Source organism: Cnephaeus nilssonii (genome assembly GCF_951640355.1).
Source record: "Cnephaeus nilssonii genome assembly, chromosome: 20".
Classification (NCBI taxonomy): Eukaryota; Metazoa; Chordata; class Mammalia; order Chiroptera; family Vespertilionidae; genus Cnephaeus; species Cnephaeus nilssonii.
Genome location: NC_137091.1, coordinates 47,282,116 through 47,291,464, shown reverse-complemented (window position 1 = coordinate 47,291,464; position 9,349 = coordinate 47,282,116). Strand labels below are relative to the sequence as shown.

At 42.4% G+C, this 9,349-nt stretch overlaps 1 protein-coding gene across 2 annotated transcripts; it reads left to right on the top strand.

Annotated features, from left to right (window-relative positions):
• Positions 1-20: 20 nt before the first annotated feature.
• On the top strand, positions 21-9,028 carry LOC307092346 (uncharacterized protein). 2 transcript variants are annotated; one of them, XM_079759597.1, is made up of 4 exons: positions 21-240; positions 1,347-1,473; positions 3,240-3,421; positions 7,343-9,028. In XM_079759597.1, the coding sequence occupies exon 4, from the start codon at positions 7,531-7,533 to the stop codon at positions 8,998-9,000; it is 1,470 nt and encodes a 489-aa protein (XP_079615723.1). In that variant the 5' UTR covers positions 21-240; positions 1,347-1,473; positions 3,240-3,421; positions 7,343-7,530; the 3' UTR covers positions 9,001-9,028. The 2 variants fall into 2 exon arrangements, with proteins under 2 accessions (XP_079615723.1, XP_079615722.1); XM_079759596.1 differs by lacking the exon at positions 3,240-3,421.
• The last annotated feature ends 321 nt before the right edge of the window (positions 9,029-9,349 follow it).

Sequence of the window (9,349 nt, the reverse complement as noted above, 5' to 3'; positions counted from 1 at the left end):
TCCCGGCGGGCGGCGGCAGAGGCAGGTGCTCGGAGGGAGAAGGTTCGAGTCCTTGCCCGCTCAGCTCGCACGTGGGAGTGAATTTCGCTGAGGCCATCGGGTTCCCCACGTCCGTGACCGAACAGAGACCCTTTCCTGCCCCTCCCACCGCCCCTGCTTCTTACCGGCCGCGCCGGCCTCTCCGGCCTGATCCGCGCACAGCGTGCAATGGCAATGGCCTTGCTCAGGGGCTCAGCTGAGGTGAGTTCGCGTCCCCCTCCCCGCCTCCTCACACTCCACCCAGCAGCCTGGGGTCAGGGCGCCTGTCACGTCCTGCAGCTCAGGTCCCCGTCAAGGACCCTGAGGAAGGTGGAGGGGAGAGAGGAGTGTTGTGAGTTCTGAGGACACAGGAAGTGCAGGGCAGAGTGGACAGGGGTGACTTGTATCTGAAATTCCCCTGCGGATGTGGGTGGTGAGTATTGAATCCAAGGTCAGCGACGGGCAGGGGAATTTCAGAGCCGCATGCCCTGCTTTCCCCAGGCTGTGGGGTCCACCAGGAATCGGGTTGTGCCAGATCCTTCTGAATCCTCTCAAGCACTTTCTGGATGCCATAGGCCAAGGTCATGGGTGATTCCTCAGAGGTCCTGTGCTGTGGAGCAGGAAGGGGGCAGAGCTGAGGCAGTGAACCTGGGGTCTGAAGTTGTGATGAGGTCAGACATTACACAGTGGTGTGCACATCTGGAGGAAGTGTGAGCAGATGGTACTGGAAACCTTGTATTGGGACTTTTAAAAATATTTTTAAAAATTGATTTCAGAAAGGAAGGGAGAGGGGGAGAGAGGAGAGAGAAAGAGAGAGAAACATCATTCATGAGAGAGAATCATCCCTAGGCAGCTTCTGGAAGCCCGTAATGGGTATGGAGTCTGCAACCCGGGCATATGTCCTTGATTAGAGTCCAACCCGGGATCCTTCAGTCCACAGTCCAAAACTCTGTCCACTGAGACAAACCAGCCAGGGCTGCTATGAGGACTATAGGGTGAAGCATAAACCCTTGGCTTTGTCTTGGAGGCATGATCTGGGAAACTGCAGTGATCTTGTTGGCAGGAAGGCTGGGGCCCTGCAGGCGTGACCCAGAGCTTAGATGGAGTTTCTCTGCTGTCCCTCTTCCCAACTCCTGTGTTGTGCTGAGGGCAGTCACAGTGACTAATGGGACTGTGGTAAGAGAGCAGCCAGCACTGGCATTAGGGCCTGGTGTCCACACTAAACTGGGGAGCCCTGGAGGCGGTTCAGGGTGAGGAAGATGTGTAAGGAGCAGGATTGCTAGTTCCCAAAATTTCAACTATGGTTTCAATTATCTCAATTCTGACAGGTTGGCGTGACCTTTGAGGACATTGCCCTGTACTTCTCCAGGGAGGAATGGAGCCTCCTTGATGAGGGTCAGAGACAGCTGTACCTGAATGTGATGCTGGAGAACTTTGAACTTATATCTTCCCTGGGTAAGACACTCACTCTGGCTTGTACCTGGGACTTGGCTTTGCATTTCTTATTTTTTTCATCTCTTTATTTTCAGCCTATTTGGATCCATAATGATTTATTATTTCTTGTAGTCTGCTTCTATTGGGTCCAGTTTCTCTTTCTTTTATACCTGCAGTGACTGTCTGCATTTTGAATGAGGAATTTGTTTATGGAGAAGTTGTTGCCACTTATACATAGTTTCTGTCTCTTTTGTAGTTCCTTTGTCTTCCTGACTTATGGTTGTCTTTTGTGATTTGATGACTTTGTACAGTGGTTTGCCCCTCTCTCTTTTGTATTACGTATCACAAGTATTTGGTTGTGATTTTCAAGACACTAACATAAAACAAGCCATACTCTTTGCAGTCCATTACATCTTAATAACACCTTCAATTGCATACAAAACTTTTTCCCTTGGACTCGCTCCCACACATTCCTTAGACTTATGATGCGTCAAGTCAAATCTTTTCATGTTGTGAAGGTATTAAGGTACACGATGCCCACTTTGTTATTTTCACTGGTTTGAATTTTTAATGTTTATGACAGAGTTACATAATGCTCATTCCTCCAGTGCAGTGTTACAGTATTGTGAATTTGATTCTTGTCTCAATTTTTATCAGTGATATTTATACTTTCCTATGCATCCATGTTCTACTTAGTATTTTTTTTCTTCATCTTGAAGAACTTTTTTCAGCATGCATAAAAAGTCAGGTTGAGTGGCAATGAACTTCCTTTAGCTTTTGTGTTTCTTGGAAATACTTATTTCTGAAGATCAGGTTTACTGGATAAAGTGTTTATGGTTTTGTTTTCATGGAGTGTTTTGAATACATCCTCTGCTTTTCTCCTAGTATGCAAGGTTTCTTCAGAGGAATCTACTGATACCCTTCCCCTGTATTTTCCCTGTGTGAGAGGAGTTCCTGTTTTCTTTGTGTTTTCACAATTCTCTTTGCGTTCTGATTTTCGACCCTTGCATTTTAACCTGTCTTAATGAAGTCCAGTTTGCATTGAATCTGTACAGGAACCTGTGAGGGTGCATGCACTTGATTTTTCAGATTGGTTTTTGCAGATTATGGAAGTCAGTTTCAGTTTATATTTGAAAAGTAAATTGTCTCCCCTCTTCTTCTTTTCTCCTCTCTCTCTCTCTCTCTCTCTCTCTCTCTCTCTCTCTCTCTCTCTCTCTCCTTCCACGACCAAAACTCTTAGGGTTACCTGGGATTCCCATAATGCAAATATAGGTGAACTTGATGATTTTACTTAATTGAACTTGCTGTATTCTTTTTCTTGTGTGTGTGGACATGTGTTTTCTTTTTTTTATATATTCTTTATTGACTAAAATATTACATATGTGTCCTTATCTGCTCATTGCCCCCCCCACCTCTTCCCTCATGCCTTCACCCCACTAGTTTCTGTGTCCATTGGTTATGCTTATATTCATGCATTCAAATTCTTTGGTTGATCTCTTACCCCTCTCTCTTCTGCCTTCCCTCTGACGTTTGATGGTCTGTGTGATGCTTCTCTGTCTCTGGATCTATTTTTGTTCACCAATTTATTTTGTTCATTATATTCCAGAAATGAGTGAGATCTTGTGATATTTATCTTTCTCTGACTGGTTTATTTCGCTTAGCATAATGCTTTTCATGCTATTGCAAATGGTAAGAGTTATTTCTTTTTTTACAGCAGTGTAGTATTCAATTGCATAGATATACCAAAGTTTTGTTATTTTTTTAAAATATATTTTTATTGATTTCAGAGAGACAGGAAGAGGGAGAGAGAGACAGAAACATCAACAATGAGAGAGAGTCACCGACCAGCCGCCTCCCGCACGACCCCACCAGGGATGGAGCCCACAACCCGGGCATGTGCCCCTGACCAGAATCAAACCCGGGACCCTTCAGTCCGCAGGCCGACGCTCCATCCACTGAGCCAAACCGGGTAGGGCATACCACAGTTTTTTTAATCACTCATCTGCTGCTGGGCATTTAGGTTTTTTCCAAATCTTAGTTATTGTAAATTGCTGCTATAAACATAGGGGTGCATATGTGCTTTCTGATTAGAGTTTCTGATTTCTTAGGATATATTCCCAAATGTGGGATTACTGGGTCAAATGGGAGTTCCAGTTTTAATTTTCTGAGGAAACTCCATACTGTTATCCACAGTGGCTGCATGAGTCTGCATTCCCACCAGCAGTGCACGAGGGTTCCTTTTTCTCCGCATCCTAGCCAGCACTTGTCGTTTGTCGATTTGTTGATGATAGCCATTCTGACAGGTGTGAGATGGTACCTCATTGTCCTTTTGATATGAAACTCTTAGATGATTAGTGACTTTGAGCATGTTTTCATATGTCTCCTGGCCTTCTGTATGTCTACTTTTGAAAAGTCTCTAAGTTCTTTACCCATTTTTTGATTGGATAGTTTATCTCATGTTGTGAAGATGTATGAGTTCCCTGTAAATTTTGAAGATTAGTCCCTTATCAAATATAACATTTGCAATACGATCTCTTGCAGTGGGCTTTCTTGTTGTTTTGTTGATGGTTTCTTTTGCTGTGCAGAAGCTTTTTATTTTGACATAGCCCCATTTGTTTATTTTCTCCTTAGTTTTCATTGCCCTAGGAGCTGTATCGGTAAAGATATTGCTACGTTATATATTCGATATTTTTTTACTGGTGGATTCTTCTAAGTTTATTTGTTTCCCATCTTACATTTAAATCCTTTATCCATTTTGAGTTTATTTTTGTGTATGGTGTAAGTCAGTTTATTTTTTTGTTTTTATTGATTTCATAGATGAAGGGAGAGGGAGAGATAGATAGAAATATCAATGATGAGAGAGAATCACTTATTGGCTGCCTCCTGCACATCCCCTACTGGGGATCGAGCCACAACCCGGCCATATGCCCTTCACCGGAATAGAACCTGGGACCTGTCAGTCCTCAGGCCAATGCTGTATCCATTGAGCCAGCTAGGGCTCTAGTTTCATTTTTTTGCATGTATCTGTCCAATCTTCCCAGCACCATTTATTGAAGAGACTATCTTGACTCCATTGTATGCTCTTGCATCCTTTGTCAAATATTAATTGAGCATAATGGCTTGGGTCCATTTCTGGGTTCTCTGTTCTGTTCCATTGGACCATATTTCTGCTGTTGTGCCAGTACCAGACAGTTTTGAGAACAGTGGCTTTGTAATATAGCTTGATATCTGGTACTGTGATCCCTCCAACTTTATTCTTCTTTCTCTAGATATCTGTGACTATTTGGGGCCTTTTTTTTCAAGTTGCATTTTTGGAGAGTTCATTCCAGGTCTGTGAAATGTGCCGTTGGTATTTTAATGGGGATTGCATTAAATCTATTGCTTTAGGTAGTTTGGACATTTTAATGATGTTGATTCTACCAATCCATGAACAATGTATATTCTTCCATTTGTTTATGTCTTCCTTTATCTCTTTTTTCTACGTTCTATAGTTTTCTATGTACAGATCTCTTACCTCCTTAGTTATGTTTATTCCTAGGTATCCTATTTTGTTGTTGTTGTTGTTGCACTGGTCAATTGGATTGTTTTTGTTTGTTTCTCTTTCTGTAAGTTCATTATTGGTGTATAAAAAGCCATGGATTTCTTTGTGTTAATTTTGTATCCTGCTACATTGCTGAATTCATTAAATCTAGTAGTTTTTTGATGGAGTCTTTCGGGTTTTCTATGTACAATATCATGTCATCTGCGAATAATGACAGTTTTACTTCTTTTCCAATTTGGAAACCAGCTAGGGCTTCCTTTCATTTCTTCTTCTTGTCTGATCTCTATGGCTAGCACTTCCAATACTAACATGAGTTGTGAAAGTGGGCATTCCTATCTTATTCCTGTTCTTAGGGGAAATGGGTTTAGTTTTTGCTCACTGAGTATGATGTTAGCTGTAGGTTTGTCTTATAAGGCTTTATTTATTTTGAGGTATGATCCCTGTACTCCCACTTTGCTGAGAGTTTTTATCAAGAAAGGGTGTTGGATTTTGTCAAATGCTCCTTCTGCATCAGTTGATATGATTATGTGATTTTTGTGTTTCAGTTTGTTTATGTGATGTATCATGTTTATTGATTTGCAGATATTGTACCATCCTTGCATCCCCAGAATAAATTTGACTTGGTCATGGTGTATGACCTTTCTAATGTAATGCTGGATCAGATTTGGTAGAATTTTGTTGGGGATTTTTGCACCTATGGGGACCACTGTGACGACAGTGGGAGAGCTGCTGTGCAGCAAACACCCCTCTGGAGCAGGACTTGATTCAGTGGGGCTTTGGTGCTCAGTGAGTCTGCCCCTTGAGTATGTTGTTTATGGATCTGAAGAGTTGTAAGCTGGTATGGTATGACACAGACCATTGGGTACACTGGCACTTGGGTTTCCATGGAGGTATAAAGTCAGCCCATGCCTGGAACCACCCAGCAAGATCTACAGAGAGATCTGCAGATTCTCCTCTTGTATCGGGTTTGGAAGTGCCCCATAGCTGTGAAGCAAGGAAGGATAGTGCTGGTGCCAGGTCTTGGGCCATTTATTTTTAATTTAATAAATCTTTATTGTTCAGATCATCACCATTGTTTCTCCTTTCCCCCCACACACAAAAAAGCTCCCCTCCACCCGGTTCCCACCCAACCCTCTGTCCATAACCTCCCCCCTACTGTCCTCATCCATAGGTGTACGATTTTTGTTCATGGATAGCTGTCTACTTACACTGGGATGGGGGAAGATGCTCATATATCTGATCCTGCCATCTTGCTGATGTCAATGCATAGGTTTTGTCCTTTGTTGGTCTACCATAGTGTTGACCATCCATCTCTTCTGTTTTTCTTTTCTTTTTTAATATATTTTATTGATTTTTACAGAGAGGAAGGAAGAGGGGTAGAGAGTTAGAAACATCAATGAGAGAGAATCATAGATCAGCTGCCTCCTGCACACCCCCTACTGGGGATGTGCCCGCAACCAAGATACATGCCCTTGACCGGAATCGAATCTGTGACCCTTCAGTCCACAGGCTGATGCTCTATCCACTGAGCCAAACTGGTTAGGCCTTCTGTTTTTCTTTGAAGATTTGCATCATTTATCCCATGCAATGGCTCAAATGGGATTTAAGGGGAAGAATCATTTGTGCATCACAGAAGAAACACGACTTTATGAATGACACAGTGGTCCCACAGGCGGTCTTGCCTTGGTGAAGAGTCATTGGGGAGAAATTCACGGCTGGCCTTTGTTAAATTCATAGCTAGAAACCCAGTGTTTTGTTACAGTTGCCCATTCCTCACCCAGTTATGCTTGTTTGTGCTTATTGTTGATACTTTTCCTACTACTCAGTTCTAATAGTGATCATTTCTACTCGGATTCCCAGCCCACGGATAACCTTAACCTCTCTGGACTTTGCACCTTTGCCTCTTTCACAGGTCTCTCTTTACTGAAAACCAATGTTAGTCCATGCCTGCACTAATTTGGAGTGCACATGTGTTATTATATTGGCGTTGAACCTTATTTGCTCATATACAATTTATTATTTATGCGTCTGAGCACCTTTAAATGATTCTACACAGACTCATATGGCCGGCATGTAAGGTCCTCAAAAAAGCCTTTGTGCAGGACAATGAGTAGAGCCTTCCTCTCTTCTTTGTATCCCATCCTGTGCTTCTGTCCTTCCATTGGTGAGATTTTCATGGTTCACTGGCCACGTTATATACTTTAACAGCAATTTCCTGAGAGTCTATTCACTTGTCTTGAAAATCTCTCTATGGAATCACGCCTACTCATAATCGATAAATATTTGTGGTGAAGATACTCTGATTTCATAACATCAACATGTATTTCACCAGTGTTTCCTTTTGTTCAGGTTGTTGCTGTGAAGCAGAGAATGTGGAGGCCCTGACTGAACAGAAGGTTTCTGTAAGAGTGTCACAGGCAAGGAATCCCAAGGTAGCCTTGTCTTCCCAGAAGAGCCACCCCTGTGAGAGTTGTGGGCTAGTCTTGGGAAACATTTTCCACTTGACTGAGCTACAGGGAACACAACATGGACAGATAATGTTGAAGTGTGGCGCATGTGCAAAATGGTTTTACTTCACAGTAAAAGTTCACCAACAACATGTGAGAGAGAAGACTTTCAAAACAGGTGTGGACAGGATCTCACTTGCAAAGACCTTCAATTTCAATGTGTCCCAGAATCATTTCACATGTGGGGAGGTTGGGCAGGGTGTCCTTACCGGGACAGGACATCTCCAACTAAAGGCTACTCACACCAGGGAGAGTCCACATGCTTTTTCGACACATGGGATGACCTTTGAAAGGAGAAAAAATTATTTCAGCAGAAAAGAATGTAAGGAAGACATTAGTTGCACCCACATGTTTATTCAGGAAAAGGGTGTCCATGTTGGAAGTCAGTGTTTTGTGAGCTCTGAATGTGGAAAATATTTTACCAAATTATCTAGCTTTCATTATCAACAGCGAGGTCACACTGGAGAAATGCCTTATCAGAGCCATGAATATGGGAAAGCTTTTAGCAGTAGTAACAGCCTACGTAATCACCAACCTTTGCACAATGGAGAAAGGCCTTATGACTACAATGAGTGTGTGACAACTTTTACCAATAACAATATTCGTCATTGTCATCAGAGGGTTCACCCTGGAGAAAAGCCTTATGAATGCAGTGAGTGTGGGAAAGCTTACAACAGTAGCACTGAACTTTGCCGTCATCAGAGAGTTCACACTGGAGAAATGCCTTATCACTACAGTGAATGTGGGAAATGTTTTACCACTAGCACCCACTTTCATAGTTATCACAGAGTTCACACTGGAGAAAAACCTTATAAATGCAGTGAATGTGGGCAATCTTTTACCAAGAGCACCGGGCTTCATAATCATCAGAGACTTCATACAGGAGGAAAGCGTTATAAATGCAGTGAATGTGGGAAATCCTTTACCCAGAGGACTGCACTTCATTATCATCAGACAGTTCATACAGGAGAAAAGGCTTATAAATGCAGTGAATGTGGAAAATCTTTTACCACTAGCAGTGCCCTTCATCGTCATCAGAGAATTCACACTGGAGAAAAGCCTTATAAATGCAGTGAATGTGGGAAATCTTTTACACGGAGCACTGCACTTCATTTTCATCAGACAGTTCATACAGGAGAAAAGGCTTATAAATGTAGTGAATGTGGGAAATCTTTTACCCAGAGCACTGCACTTCGTTATCATCAGAAAGTTCATACAGGAGAAGATCTTTATAAATGCAGTGAATGTGGAAAATCTTTTACCTATAAGAGCTATCTTCATCGTCACCAGAGAATTCACACTGGAGAAAAGCCTTATAAATGCAGTGAATGTGGGAAATCTTTTACACGGAGCACTGCACTTCATTTTCATCAGACAGTTCATACAGGAGAAAAGGCTTATAAATGCAGTGAATGTGGAAAATCTTTTACCCGGAGCACTTCACTTCGTTATCATCAGAAAGTTCATACAAGAGAAAAGCCTTATAAATGCAGTGAATGAGGGAAATCTTTTATAAGTAGCAAAAGTGTCTGATATCATCGGAGAGTTCACACTGGAGAAAAGCTTTATCAATGCAGTGAATGTGGAAAATCTTTTACATCTAAGACCATCCTTTTTTTTTCTTGTTTGCAAGGGATGCCAATACATGTGAAGGGAATCTCTTGACCAGGTCTTGCAGAGTGACATGAGCCCTAATGCCTACAATTTCACAGGTCATGGTCACTGGTTTGAAGACCAGAGCAGTGAGGGGAAACCCTTTCACTGCAGAAACACTAACCTAATTGTTGTTGTGTCAGAAGTCAATTACAGCATGTCAGCAGGGCTGAATCATATGGAAATTGCTGAGGGC